General features: G+C 37.5%; 1 protein-coding gene across 1 annotated transcript in view; it reads left to right on the top strand.

Moving 5' to 3' along the window:
• Positions 1-270: 270 nt before the first annotated feature.
• The window catches only part of LOC149074146 (sclerostin domain-containing protein 1-like), a 35,971-nt gene continuing 19,711 nt past the window's right edge, over positions 271-16,530 (top strand). The window contains exon 1 of the mRNA XM_089246495.1: positions 271-782. Within this exon, the coding sequence (XP_089102621.1) occupies positions 611-782 (172 nt within the window). The 5' untranslated portion in view covers positions 271-610. The remainder of the gene's footprint in view (positions 783-16,530) is intronic.

Below are 16,530 nucleotides of genomic sequence, written 5' to 3'. Positions count from 1 at the left end.
ACGTTTTCTTCATTTCGGCGCCTTTGCATCAAGTACTGAGGAGGTAAGATTTCATGGGTCACCTGGCAAAATCTCCGATGAAAACTGGAACCACAAAAGTCTTGGTGCAAGCGCTCGTAGATGCCTGCAAATAAAAGTGAACCGCGCGACAGAAACAAAGAAGAAAATAGTGTACAAAATACACCAATAACAACCTTAAAACAAAAGGCATTATTCGTAATGATGAGCAGGTGGATCGTCTTATCATCAAGGTACTTTTGGCGAAGATTTGGCGATCAAGGCAGACGTCCTTATCCAACCTCATCCCTGTCTATAACAGAAGAAAAGAAAACTTTTTCCTCTCCCCCCTTTGACTTGGTGGCTGCTGGATCTGAGTTCTCTATGATTATTACTTCTTGCACTGTCTGTCTGTCTTCAGCAAGAGGAGAAGAAGCTTCTACAGCCTCGTTGTTTATACTTCAACAGAGGGTGAACAAGAACATGTGGTTCTCGCTCGTCAATCAACTGCCATGAGGATGAGAAATCACCGAGAATAACCGGCTTCGTTTTTATCGATAATAATTACGATAATTACGCACGCATTGTTCATGACTACAAAACTGTAAAAAATATGAAATTCTTCTGGTTAATTGCAAGCTTATTGGCTATTTTCACTGTTTGCGTTGCGGTGATGTTTCCACAGCAAGGCAGAGACACGGTTTCGAACGAAGTACATCACAGGCATAAGTACTGGAACTATCAGTTGGAGAGACATTGGAAGAACAAAAACTTCACTGTCAAAGGTGAGTCATACAAACAAAATATTTCTTTTATAATAATTATACATCCATTGCCAATGGATAATTTCACATTTTTGTGTTTACAGTGTTGCGCCATGGCCCCATCAAGGGTGGCGCTGACAGGGCTCTAGACCATGGGTGGAGATACGGGGGGGGGGAAGGCGTGGGGGCATCCCCCCCCAGTGTCAAAGGTGGAGTCGATTGATCTAATGTATATATGTATATATGAATTGACATTATCATCGTGCCCCCCCCCCCCCAGCAATAATGACCGTGCTCCCCCAGACTTCCAAGTCTATTTCCACCTATGCTCTAGCCCTGGGGCCCGGGACAGTTCTCATCATTTTTTGCTTTTTCACGCTATAAATTAACTATAGAATGGCCCGTGGAAAGTCTGACCGGGGGCCCTGCTCCGGGATGGGGAGGGACCATGGGTTGCACGTAATATAATTATTTTTGCTTATTGAATACAGAAAATTTTTATTAAGCTGTGCGACGGGCTGATTAGGTCCCTAAGAGCTGCTTAGCTCTGTCTATAAAGAGTGTATGTTTTGTTTTTATTCTATTGTCTTTATTTTGTTTATTACTTGTATTCATGTATTTTTTGTGTGTTGTTTTGCATTAATAATAAAAAAATGTTCGACAAGCACGTGACATAAAAGCTTCTTATCAACCGATATTATTCCCATGACCTTATTTATATCAGTTAATATAATAAATAATATGGGAAAAAGCTTAAAATCTATTCTTGCATTTAGTAGTTTTCTCTTAAGTTATTGAGATATATTAATAACTGTAGGGTAGGTGTTTTGTGTGATTTCACACCTTCATGATGATTCTTTAGAAATTTTAATTGAATGACCTCTTCTTAAACCCCGATGGAAATAGCATTCGTATATTCATTACTCACCAACCACGAGCCACTTCACTTTTTGCAATGCGTTCGCATAGTGCGTGATGACTTTTTTTTCGCCGAATAAGACTTTTCTACAAGTGATAAATGGGCTCACAAAAGAAATAATCCTTTTCAGAAGTCTTTCTCTCTGACCATACCAAAGGTATTTATGTCAGAACTAGATTATATAGCAAACGTAATCTTCTTTCATTGCCTCATCATATCCCTTTTGTTATTCAAATGACTATTTAACGAAGCATGTCTGCAGACCATTTATCAACTTGCCATGGACAGGGTTCTGTTGTGAGGGTTTTTTTTTTTTTCAAACGCATCTTTTAACTTTTCCAGAAGATTAATTTTTTTTTCATCTAGTCGTTATTTCCTGTCACGAACAACTTGGATGAGTCTATACTACTTATTATTTGCGGATTAAGAGGTACTTGTATATCTACGCAACCAATCAACCCTGGAAATCTAAATTTGTAACCATCGTTCTCTCTCTCTCTCTCTGACAACATATTGTGTCTCCTTAGGAGTGTCTTTCTGCCTGGGTGCGGTCGCAAAACCCTATATAGACTTGTTTTTAATATACAACCAACCCTTGTGGTATCTCTCAATCTTTGGAAATAGTTATAAATTTGCGTACGGATATGACCATGGCGTCTAGACTAGAACTTCGACAAAAGGGGAGTGCCGTGGTATTCAAAGTATGTGTTGTATTCCAACAATTGGCGTTGTTTGAGAAGTCGAGTTTTGGAACATAAAAACTACCGAAATTATATCTCCAATAATCATCAATTTGTTTTTAACAAACCGCCACACAGAGAGATTCTGTCACGATTTGAGAGCGACTCGCGGACTGAAATCAGATATCATCACCACCATCACTTCGGAGGCGATTCCTCCTTCTATAAGATTTATTAATAATTTCATCATTATATACACAACTTGATATCGGGCACTTGACACGAATACTAATCAAGTCGAAGAAATCAGATATTGGAGTTTGGCGGGAGATAAGATGGATGCGTGTATAATACGGAACAGTAGCGAAGACCAAGCGATAGATATGGTAATGACTTCTTGTTTCTCTCTTTCATTTTCTTTTCCCTTCAAGAGCCGTTGAATGTTGTAATCAGCATAAGATGATGCGTCGTATCCAATTATACAGGAACTCTGACACTCCTCTCAAGTGCTAATTGCTATAATTTTCTTCATCTGTTTCCGTCCTGTGGTTTTATTAAAGGGGGTGGTTTACAAATCTTCACAAATTAGTCTGCCCGTTACAATTCAACGAGAAAGTCAGTGCGCAGCGTCGTATTGTAAAAATTTAACGTACAATCGTGCTCGGGATTGTTCGTGGGAAGATGTTTGGAAGTGAATTGCAGGCGTCAAAAAAAGAAAAGATAAGCAAAACTTATCGTTTATTTAAAAAAAGCTAGCCATAAGCCATAATAGCACTTGTATTGACCAACAAGTTTGTCTTTCAATGTGCTTACACTTCTGATACGCATCGCGATGACAATACGTGCAAGTAGAAAGTGTAGCCTAAAGAAGGATACTTGGAAAAAAGTTCGAAGATACCGTGAGATAATTGGGCATTGCTGTAGTTTATGATAAAATTAGTGAAGCTTTTTTAAGCCCTTTCCCCTTCAATAGAGAGTTCACCATTGAATGGATTTTTCGCATATCAGAGTATTGAAGTACTCTTTTATTAATGAGCTAGATCCTCTTTTGCTGATAAAGGCCCAACTTTTAGGCCTCCCTGAAGAAAAAGCCTTGAAACAGAATAAACATGATTTCGACGGAAGATAACATTGATGAATTGTTCTACTTATTCATCATGAATAGGACGTGACTAGGACAGTGTATAATAAATAATGTAAAATGTTATCGGTGGAATGGATTTATATTGTTGTGTCTTATAGGCCGAATATCAGTAACTAATGTTCGCGTAACCAAACAAACCCTACACATCTTTTATAAGTAGAGCCCGGAAGTTTAGGCAAAAAGGCAGTGAAAATACCTAAAATAGGCAATAAAAAAAGTAATTTATAATTATCGGAAGAAAGGAGAATTAAAAGGAAGAAAATATAACTAAAAACTAAGGTATCAAAAGGGTCCAAAAACTAGCTAAAAAATTGGTTGCACTTAATCCGTCTACTGTTTCAATTAGAGTTTATAATAACCGTATGATTAAGTTAAATTGATTTCAAGCCCAAAATGAAGTATATTTGAGGTTCTTCAGGTCAATTCCAGAGCCACCATTACCGGACGCAGAGCCCGAAGAGAAAATTATCTATGGGGTTCCTTTGAGTTGCGAATAATTCTCGTTCATTTGATGTATTATTTGGAATAATCACTATCATTTCTATAGTTGAAGCATAGCTACCTTGTTCTATTGTTGTAAAAAAATTTACTTTTTTTTGTGTTCCCACATATGCACATATGCGGGACTCCTCCAAGCACTGGGGCCATGTGTGGCCGCATCTGTCGCACACCCCTGAGGGCGACTCTGGTCAATTTAATCGAATACACCAAAAAATATGTATTTAAAATAAATAGTCATGCTTGTTTGCAATGCATTTTTCGTGTAAGAAACAGAATCAAAACAGCACGAGCCCTGTCTTCTACGCCGTTGTGTGAGCAATGACGTCAACTGATGAAGTCTCGGGACAGTCATCGGTCAGCTATACGTATACAATGCAGTCCAATGCCTCAGCGAGACATTATGTGAAGCATGTCAAGAAAAAAATTTCTAATTTTTCTCTGCTTTTCTAACATGGGCTGCATTCATCTGAAACACCACGTCTAACACCATCCGGTGAAAGCAAAGTTAACTCATGGCAACCGCTAGTTCCTTATCTCTCAGATCACTTTTATTCGCGTTTAAAATGGGGCTGGAAGGGGAGGAAGGGAACTTTTTGATGAAAATTAATACTGAGATTTCGTTAGAAAAATTTAAAAAAAAAAACATTTCTTTTGTTCTCAATTGCACAAAACATTCAAGTTTTCCCTCAGAAATGCACCAAAACTTAAAACTATGTAAAAATAGGCATTTATGGCAGAAAAAGTTCAAAACAGGCATTTCTACAGAAGAACTTGAAAATATGCAAAAAAGGGCATTTATGGCGTTTTGCCTGAACTCCAGGGCTCTATTAATAAGTATTATTTACTGATATAAAACGAGTCATTAAAATTTTTTTTTTCAAATTATAAATTAAAGTCCATTATTTTATTTACGATGGATGAGTTATCATAAAGATAAAACTGAAACCTTATAGTGATACGTTTTATCCAATAAAAATGAAAGTAACTTGAGCAATGAGTTTCAGGACAGTTTTAGTTGTAACTTCATAAATATTTTTCAGCAATGTTCATGGCTTCCAGTTTTTCAAGATCACCACTGTCGAAGATCTGAGACTACACGAGACTATTTTACTGATATAGGACAAAGAAGTTATTAATGAATGAGGAAAAATCCACACACAACGAGTAAGGAGGAAATAACATTATCATCTGTCCTTGAAACAAAAAATGCGGCTCGTATGAAATCTAAGGAACTATGTAATAAGAGAAAAGGAATCCCACAACTCAATCATGCCCGATGGTGAATGACAGATTGAGCAACCAAAAAAACTGAGGAATATAAAGAAAAAAAACCATATATACACTTCATTCGGAACCAGTTTACCGCCACCATTTCACCAACCATCCCTCAACTGTTTACTGTTATCCTGCCTCAGCAAACACGATATTCGTTCGAAACAAGGCTAGGGGCTAAAATGATGATGAATCTCATCATTCGCGTCCAAAACGTTCGAAAATTTTGCATCTAAAAACTCATCAGATTCATTAACTTCGGTAGATCGCCGATCCATGAAATTTGTTTCGATGATTCTGCTCGAATTGACTGTACCACACCGCATCACACAAGTACATGTATGGATGGATAATCAATCCCCGAAAATTATACATCGCACCAGAATCTACGGAAAATGGTTTCGAGCGTTTCGCCAGCTCGTAATTTAATTTTTGCTGAAATTATTGCTGCGAATCTAAAGGCTCACGTTTTTTTAAAGAAAAATTCAGAAAAGCTCTTCGAATCAAAGTAAAAAAGATATATACAGTGTATCTGGCAAGACATTCTTTTAAACCCAATTGGATATCAAACTGAGAAATTCAATATCAAACTCAAAAGTTTTTTCCTAAAATTTAGTAGAAAAGTTTTCGTTTCCCCAAAACACCCTCTCCAATAGTTGGTCGAATCCATGGCCCCCACATCCTGAAGCAGGGCCCCCTAGGCTGGGATGTTTTACGGGCCCCCCGACCAGACTTTCACGGGGCCCCCTTTATGATGAATTTATAGTGTGAAAAAACAATAAAACTATTAAAATCCTCCCGGGCCCTAGGTCTGGAGCCTTGTCAGCCCACCCCTTGTGGGGGCCATGGTCGAATCAATAGTCAAACCGAAAAGAATAGGAGCTTGACCACCCTTTACTGAAAACAATTTTGTCTCTCAAAAAAATAAAATTGGTTGTTCATATTTGAAAATCACGAAAACACGCAGAACTGTCAGTCTTTTTCTTTCTTTCTTTTTTTCCTAGTTGCAAAAAATGTACTATACTTTGATTAGTTACTATCATGCAACATATAGTCAGGAAGAAAAGTAACGTATTATAAACATTTTCTAGTGTTACGTTTGTGCACCAAAAAAAGAAAAAAAACATCAATGGAACGGTGTTTTTGTTCCTGACCATGTTGCATTAATAACAATAATCTACAGAATGATGCTTGTCTGTTTGTACTTACGTTATTCAAGTAAGGCAAAGATTAACACCAACAGCATAGCAGCTGCGTGTCTGCATTATTTGATAAACAGTTCTAAATGCAAAGTTAATATAAAAAGCTGTTGAAGGCAATCAACAAAACGGTACGAAGTTGCATGTTGCATCATATAAAAACAACAACAACTAGGGGTCAAGATGATTTTCCTTCCAGTTTTTATTATTGTCTGCGGTATCTCGAGAGAACGTGATAGGCATGTAAGATTATTACATGAAGAAAAGAGAGAGAAGAACACCTGGTCCTCGTTAAAAGGAATCTTGAAATCATAAATTGCTCATGTAATAGCTGAGCGTGAAGAAACAAGACTCATTTAAAACTGATGTGCGAGAAGTTTCTCGTGCACGAATTTTCTAGTTGTATTTATACTTCAAAGGCAAGCTCTTGTATGTGTGATTTCACAGCAAATGATTAATGACTTTTTTTTCGCAAGTTAATCAAGTTTCCTCTTCCTCTAATTCTAACATTACCACGTGCAAAGATGTGCTGGTTCATTCTAGTGTTTTATTTTTTTTTATTCGCACATATTTTACTAGACTAGCTCTATCCCGTTATAAGTACCTTGAAATTTAAGGGGGGTAAACATTCATAATAATAATTGCATAATTCGTCTTGTCTTCTTCAATTCCATCATTTAATATAAGGGTTCGAAATGTTTCATAAGAAAAAATAAACTAATAATTAAGTTTTGTTTTCTCTTTTCTAGCGTGATTACGAATATAATTATATTTATGGGGTTCATTGAAGTGAGTGAAATAACTGAAAACTGGTAAGAATTTAAAAAAACCAGAAAAGTCAGTAAAACGACCCCCCAGACGGGCTTAAAGCTAATTTTTGCAGGTGCAGTTTCTACGCTCATATCGGGCCAAGAAATCTGGTTTGACTGGTAACTATAGTATGGGTACTAGTCGAGAGAGACAGAGACCATGGAAAAAAAACATGCTTTGGAAAAAGTGGCCAGTGGAGCCAGGATTACGTTAAGACAGGAGGGGACACACGAAGGCAAAAAAAAAAAATTCTGAAAAAAAAATAAACTGACCTACCTTACACACTAGCATCAGAGGTATTCCATTCATTTATTGCAGGTAGGGTGAAAAACATTGTTTCTTAATGTGTGCCCAACTTATTTCTAAACGCAGGGCCAATTCATCTCCTGAGTCTTTGGTAAATAGATGTTCCAGATACAATACAATTATAAACGGTGCAACGCAAAAGCCTAGGAAAGTTGAAAAATCTTTAAATTATCTTTAAAATGAACGTAAATTGGACTAGGTTGTTTTCAGCGAACGGTGAAGAGATTCACCCAGGGCCCTGATGATGCTATTATAAAGGCTAGTCTTATATAGTCTAAAATTTAACATCTCCTAAATCTGGAAAATCAGGAACCTAAGGATTTGTGGAAACCAAAGCATTAGTTATCCAATGGGCTTCAAGTTTCCCGTCAAATTTTCTACGAGTCCTTATAAATGGAATATAGCCCTCACTCGAAGCTTGATTGACGAAATCGCAATAGCAGTAGAAATATGGTGACCCAATTGCTTCCGTTCTAGTTCATATCACACATATATTTCGTTGAAAAGACATCCAATTTCATCAATAAAAAAAAAACGGAGCATCGTCAAATGAAAGAAAAAAATATCTCATTTATATATTTTTTGGGAAATACAAATAACAAATATTTCTTTCCAAACTGGCGGGAATCCAATTTTGAAGATCTAGATCGGAACTAACGTAGAGTTAAAACAAATGCACTGTTATACATCATCAAAATACTGAAACTTGTTACTCGAATGATATTCGTCGAATAATAAGCACATTTTCTTTGTTATTATTTTTTTCCAAAGGAAAAGATGGAGAGTAAAATTAAAAAATAAATAAATGAAACCAATAAAAGAGAGAGGGAGAGAGAGAGAGTTAAAAGAATCCCGTGGTATAATGAGTAACGAAACGTCGTCGGCCAAATTTCAGTAGCGATTGGGATTTTTGCCAACCACACCCTTCACCACAAAATGGCGGAAGAAGAAAATAAATGACACGAACCTAACGAACCCTGAGCTTGTCTGCCTTGGCAGACAGTTTGACGACTTTCTTTCCACTTTTAGCCCATTTTTCAAATGAATGAATACAAACACCCACACGCGAATTTTTTTCAACCAAAAGCGACTTGAAGATTCACTTATGTATATATATATACTCGGCTAATGTGGAATATTTGATCTTCTCTTGTTGCCCTTGACGTCATTTTATGCTTACGAGGGCTAATTCAAGTCCGAAAGGCAACGAAAATTCTTTCACCTTGTAAAAAAAAGTATAAGAATGAGTATAGCGAGAAGAGATTGTACACAGTACGTCTGTGGAAACAAAATATGCGATGGAAACACAATATACAGTACTGTAAACCGGGAGGGTAACTTTGGGACTAAGAGTGCAACTTTGGGATAGCGAATTATTTTCGAATTTCCAGCCAATGCCATGCGTTTTATCGGTAGCGGCGAACTGATAAAGTGCATGACATTGGCTGGAAATTCGAAAAACGAAAATAATCTGCTATCCCAAAGTTACTCTCCTCCCTGTTTAATAATAACGTAATCATCAGGGGTACGTTTTTAACACCTTCACGTAAAGACTTTTGACAACAAGTTTTGATGATTTACAAGTTGAATTACAAGAGATGAATCCCCGAAACTGGTATTACTGTTAGCTTATTAGGAAATAAAGAGAAAAAAGGTAAGAAGCAAAAGGTTTTCTCAATTCTTTCCTATTCTTCCAGCCATTCTTCCCTCGTAATTTATATGTAATAAAGGTAATATATACAGGGCAATGCCTTAAGTCCCGCCCTTGATCGCAAATTAATGGCGAACTATTGATCCTAGAGGCATACTTCCAATGATAAAAATAATACAAATAACGAGTACACCGCAGATACGTCATTGCTTTTGCAAGGGGTTATATAATTATATCAAAATAAAAAAAATCAGCGTTTTATACGGACACCTTGTCTGAAAAAAACACATTTAGAAAGTTGTTGCCCTGTCTCTCCTGAAAACAACAACAGAAAATTTCCACGTCTCCAAGTGCAATTTTCACTGAGATATATGAATTCAAAAATCGCTGTGAAAGAGAAAGAATCACAAACCAACGGACAAGCACGTTATGTTTATTTCCTTTCTTCAGAGTTTTTGACATGAAAATGTCTTTAAAATCGATAGCGGTTGCGGGGAAGCAATCGTGTCCAAATGAGCGACAGTTTTTGTCGAACTAATTTCAGACTCCAATAACTCCATCAAAAATAGACAGTCCTGCTATCATGGTCTTATTTTAAATAGGAAAGACAAAAGTTTGTGCTAGTATCATTTTTATATTTGTGGCTGACGTCAGGAAGAGGCAATTTGCACTGCGCACATGCAAATTGAATTAAAGATCTTCGAGTTTTCTGATTCAACACGTGTCTATGAACGGGATCATATCTCAGAAACTACTAATCCAAGCCCAGTGAACCAAGTATTGTTTTGAAAAAGAGTATATGTGCTATTTGAGCTTTAAATTTGTATCTTAAACACTTGAAAGGATACAAGGCTGTAAATTTAAAAAAGTGTGAACATTTCCGGCTTTTTTTTCAAAATGTCGCAATGCATGAGCGCAAAGTGCAACCAAAATTATAAAACTCTGGCATGAATGCGTAGAACACAAAATGGCAAGGAGAATAACACCAAAATCGCCGGACTCGAGCCCAACACCCATGCGCAGTACTGCCGCGAATATAAGGAACGCAAGCACGCTTGGACGACTCTGGCGGCATCTGACGAGGTTGGATCAAGTATGGCACTCCTATTTAACCGTATATGCACCTCGCCCACATTCCTCTGCGGAACTTCTAACGAATTTGAAATATGTTGGAATGTGCGTGTACATGCTGTGAACCTAACGTGAAGTTTGTTTCTGTTTTTAACCGCCGATAGCTTAGTTCGTAGAGTGGTGGATCAAGTATGGCCGTGGTTTTCGTTTACGATGAAATGGACAGTGCCATTTATCGAGAAGCTATCCATACTTAGAATATAATACAACCATAAATATTTTTTATGGGCATTGCATAATATTTTATCATTGTATATATATAGTTTTTAGTTTTAATAATTGTATTTTTGATTGGGTTGCTGTATTTTTGAAATATATGACATCCATATTTGTTGCATCAAAGCCATTGGTTTATATGACAAATTATAGTTTTTACAATCTATGTCGTTGTTTTACGTTTCATACATACTTTGACCTATTGACATGACAAGAACAAGTCTTGTGTTAGTTTTGTATGTGTGGTCATTTGTTTTGGCACAGCTTGACCTAATTGGTCCTTGCGCCAGTAAAATGTTTAAATGCAGTCCAATCCATATTTGTTATGGGTATCTTTTTCTCAGCCACCTCGTTGGGCATTTTTCCTGTTATGGCGTTGTATTTGTATTAGGTCGACCTTTTTGCATTTCCAATGCAATGCGGTGGCGGGAGCCTGAAGTTGGACTTGCACCGGGGCCGACAACTACTTTAAAAAATATTCTTTGACGTGAAAGTCTTTAAAATCGATCCCGGGTGTGGACAATTAATATACATAATTTTAATTGAAATTTACTATAAACGATTGACGTTTTCACGTTTTTTTTTTACTGTTCCTAACCATGTTGTATTAATAACAATCTACAGAATGGTGTGTTGGTCCAGAATTAAATAAAAACTATTCAAGTAAGGCAAAGATTTATATCAACAGCATAGCAGCTGCGTGTCTGCATTATTTGATTGCCTACAAAAAGCTGTTGAAGGCAATCAACAAAACGGTACGAAGTCATATGTTGCATCATATAAAAACAACTAGGGTCAAAATGGTTTTCCTTCGTTTTTTTATTAAATTCAAATATCTCAACGAACAAATATTGCATTTAGAAACGTGAAAAATGCTTTTGTTAACCTCAGGAAAGACGGAGCAAAAACTTTGTACAGGGTGACCAAATAAAAAGGCAACTTTTTTTATAATTATACAACCCCTTGCAATATAAATGCCGTATCTGAGGTCTACACGTTATTGGGATACTTTTTCTAACTGAAATATTTCTCTAAGTTCAACGGTTCATCAGTAATTTGTGGTTAAGGGACTCAAGTCATCACCCTGTATATAGTATAAAGTATATTTTTTTTACTCGCCAAACCGTGAGAGAGAAAAATAAAAAAGATAATGCCGAGAGGTGTGTGTAAAGGGGATAAAATATCTTTTTTTTGAAGTGTTACCAATGAGAAGATGCATCCAAATTGAAATTTGGATGCAAACAACTCGACAGGTTATTTTTGCTGTTGTATTATGTGTGAATTTTAAAAATGTTGCAGTCCTCATTACTCGTTGTGGAGAGAATATTTTTTAATGGGGAATCTGCTCGCATTCACGCCATAAAGTTGGAAAACCAGCTCCAAGTCACCAGTAGGCCATACAGGGGTTCGAACCTGAATCCTCGTGAGGCGAGTCTATCACGATGCCCACAAGATTGCATAGCGCGGCGGAGCGTTATGGTTGCTAACAGATTCACGAGACCAACAACGATGTCCAGACACAAGCTGTACCCATACATACTTGATAAGGTTGCGTTTTACTCTGGACGATTCCCAGTCCTTTGATCATTTTTGTTGCGCCGCAATCATAATTTTTGCCCACGAATGCTGTGGATGTACTTAAGGAGTGGATCTTTATACGGGGGGGGGGGGGGAATTTTACAATCACATTCATAAAGATAGTTTTGTCCACTTCTAAACTAGATTCTTTACCCTCGCAGTGCTCCCATGAACGCAGTAGCCAGCTCAATCATCCTGTGATGATTAGAATTTGTTTTCAAGATAAAATTCTTCAAATGACATAGTTGAAGTACGCACATATCTATACAGGGTGCATAGCTACGATGTAATCCCAGCCGAAGTCCGGGATTACACTATAAAAAATTTTGATAAGATCTTTTATAAAACTGGAAAAGTTCAACCAATAAGCGCATTGGTTACATTCGAGCAATTGCAACAGGTTATCTTATTAGTTGAATTTTCGAGTTTTATCAAAGAGCTTTTACAAAACTTTTATAGTGTAGCCCCGGCCTTGTTGGGGTTGTTTTTGTTAAGTTCTAGGCTGGGATTACACTTTTGGTTGGTTTAGGGCGGTATTCACCGACATGGTTTAAACCTGTAGTTACAATTTTTGGATAAGAGATCAACATAGATTGGCTAAAACCCTGAATTTAACCAATCCGTGTCGGTCTCTTACCAAAAAATTGTGACTATAGCTTAAACCATGTCGGTGAATACGGCCCTTAAGGTCTCAACCTGACCGCTTGTGTTCGATTAAACGAGAGGCATATCCAAGAACGTCAAACTCTGAGAACTTTCTAACTTAACATGATTTATTTAAACTTGAACAAAAATTATTAGTTAACCAAACAATGTTAAAACATTATGCAGTAAAAATATTATAGCATTGATTGAAGTGTGCGGCTTTCTTATATAGTGGATGAGGGCGTTGCAATAGATGACTGGAAACGATTGCATCATCACTTTGCATATGGAATGCAGCGCCGCCACACTCTATAAAGGTTTTTTTAAATTATTTCTAAAACTTGAAAAATATTACCAATGAGATTATTGGTTACAATCTAGAAAATGCAACCGGTGATCTTATTGGTAGCATTTTTCAAGTTTTATGAAAGGACTTTTATAAAACTTGAAAAATGTAACCAATAAGCACACCTGTTACATTCGAGCGAACTTAACTGATCCGCCCATTGGTTGCATTTGTCAAGTTTTATAAACGAACTATTATAAAACTTTTATAGAGTAATTCCGGCCTTAGGCCGGTATTACACTGTAAAAGTTTGATAAAATCCCTTTTATAAAACTTGAAAAATCTAACCAATAAGGTTATTGGTCACATTCTAGAAAATGCAATCGGTGACTTTATTGGCTGCATTTTTCAAGTTTTATAAAAGAACTTTTACCAAACTTTTATAGTGTAATACCGACCTTAGACACTCGCTGCAAAGCTTGGTAAACAAGTCTGGTACGAGCGGCTTAGGTTATTAAGAGTTATACAATGTAGGATGATAAAATAATATTTCCATAAATATTTCCTAAATATCCCATAGAACTGGCGATCTGTTCTATGCCACATATTATTTCTAAACATCTTTGAAAAGGTTCTTTTCTCCAGAGCTTCATAAAGTTTTGAAGTGACCTGCTGATCCATGGGCTGTGGATCAGGGCCGGATTAACCCATATGAAGGCCCTAAGCACACAAATGATTTTGGTGCCCCTCTCCCGTTCTCTCTACGTTTAAGCTTAACGCATAACCTGGGACCTCATGGCAATTAGATCTGTTTACAATTTTCTAGAATAAGTATGTAAAATCGTAAGCAGGTATTTTTAAGTGGGGAGAGGGATTCATCAAAACGATAGGGAGTTGCTCCAGACCAACTTAAACAGGATTGCAGCATGGGCAAATGAATGGAGTATGACGTTTAGCGTTGATAAGTGCATGGTCGCTCATTTTGGTTCGAACAACCCACGGTTCTCTTACGAGTTGAATGGTGTCACTATCCCGGCTGCAACCTGGGTCACCAATTTGGGAATTCTCATTGACGAGCGGCTTATGTTTTCTGAACATTGTTCAGCGGTGGTCAAAAAAGCGAACAGAATGCCTGGTCTCATTTTCAAAAAGGTCTCTTCGCGTTCTCCTAAAGTCATTCTTCCACTTTTTCCAGGCTTAGTTCGTCCTGAACTGGAGTATTCTGTAAGGTTTTGGAGACCATACCTACAGAGGGACATAGACTTGGTTGAAGGGATGCAGAGAAGACCTACGCGTGTCCTTATTAGCACACGGGGCTTGAGTCATGAAGAGAGACTTCATTTTTTGAATATATTTACATTGGATGAACGCAGGTGTCGAGGAGATATGATCGAAGTGTTCAAAATTTTCAATGGGATGGATAGGATGGACCATAAACTTTTAGTACACCGCCAATCGACTGCTTTTACAAGGGGACGCCAGTATTGATTGGTGAGGGACAATGCAAGGCTATGGTGTCGCAGGGAATTTTTCTCTAATATGGTTGTTAATAAATGGAATAGCTTACCCCCGGAGGTAGTAAATTGTAACACAATTGACACGTTTAAAAAGAAATACGATAAACATGTTGGGGTAAATCGAGAAGCTATCCATTCTTAGAATAAGATTACCATAAGTATTCTTTATGGGCATTGTGTAATATTTTATCATGTGTATATATTGTTTATAATTTGTGTTAATTGCATTTTTAATTGGGTTGCTATATTTTTGAAATATATGACATCCATATTTTCATGGGCATCTTTTTCTCAGCCACTTCGTTTGACATTTTGTAGCGTTGTATTTGTATTTGTATAAATTATGTCAAATAAAGTTTAAAAATGCATCAAAAACAGCATGCACGCATGATAAAATAACCCGACATCAATGTAATTGAATAAAAATTTGGTATTCAAAATGGAAGAAATTATGCGTTATGACAGCGCAGCCAATTAGGAGCTGGAACTGTGACGTCACAAAACTTGCGTTCGCGAAACACTTTCTATAGCAAAAAGCCTCCGCGCCAAGCTTTGACGTCGTCCATTTCACCTGTAGCCATTGGATATAGCAAAAAAATCTTTATACTGTAAAAAAATCTTTAGCTTTTTTGCAGTATATTCAATGACTACAGGTGAAATGGACGACTTCAGTGACGTCACGAACTTAGCGCGGAGGCTTTCTGGTATAGAAGGTGTTGCTTCACGTGTGATACGCCGTATATACTTTCTTAGGACCAGGAGGGTGCGGCGTCACGGGGAGTAGAAAAAGGTAATAAACTGTCTTTGTCCTACACAAACCACCCATACCAAAAGAAAGTTGGGTTTTGAAAAAAAAAGTGTTTCAGTTTTTATGATGAATTTCCTTTCTCTCACAGAAATTCACTCTATGTCGCTACGGAAGTTTCACTTCAAAGTGCAACAGATGTTACGAGCTGGAATCGAACCCATAACCTCTCGATTGAGAGGACCTGTGCTGTATTGACAGAACCAGAAATGGTTGCCGATTAACGTTCTTATTAGATATACCGGGTGTTTCACGATGGACCCCTAACTGAAAATAACTCTGAAGCAGTGATAGATAGAAGCATGAAACCAGTGGTATGTTTATTAAAAAAAACCGTAAGAATCTGATATAGAAACCTCAAAATTTTGATTACAAATTGCGCCGATAGATGGCGCCACCGGTGGCATTACAGATCCCTATAAAGAGAGCTCAGACGCCGAGAACGATCAGTCGTCGAAGATTTCGCCGTTGAAACGTGACCGCTGTTAGCGTATAGTGAAAAAACTCCAGAAGTGAAGTATTCCATGGAGGAAAGTGTGTTTATTGTGTTGTGGAGTACCACCGATTAAATCACAGCTCTACTACCACAAGGAGAAGTGTCCAAAACGATTTCAAGTCGCGAAGGGCCCAGATGGGAAAACGATTCGTGAGCTATTCAAAAAATTTCAACAGACAGGCAATGTGGCCGATACGTCAGTCAGAAATGTGGGTCCCACCCACTCCGTCGTTACACCTGAAAATGCAACGACACTTGCTGCAGTTATTGAGCGTCATCCGAATAAATCTGTCCGCAGACTTGTAGCTGAATCCAGAATTAAGCCATCCAGCACGTACAGAATCCTGCGGAAAATATTACACATGTTTCCGTACAAGATTCAATGCCGGCACGCCATACCAGTTGAAGCTGAACGACAACGAGAGGATTTCACTAACGAGATGCTCAACATGATTGATGGCTCTGGTTTCGATGTCACCCGAATATGGTTTACAGACGAGGCGCATTTTCATCTGGATGGTGTCGTTAACAGACACAATTGGTGATTTTGGGGTACCAAAAACCCACATTTATCTCACGAACGACCACTCCATTGCCCAAAACTTACCGTTTG

This window comes from Pholcus phalangioides, unplaced genomic scaffold, assembly GCF_987345545.1.
Source record: "Pholcus phalangioides strain wild (caught in Gottingen) unplaced genomic scaffold, Ppha-v1.0 ptg000017l_1, whole genome shotgun sequence".
Classification (NCBI taxonomy): Eukaryota; Metazoa; Arthropoda; class Arachnida; order Araneae; family Pholcidae; genus Pholcus; species Pholcus phalangioides.
Note: the sequence above shows the minus strand (reverse complement) of the source record. Positions and strands in the feature narration are given on the sequence as shown.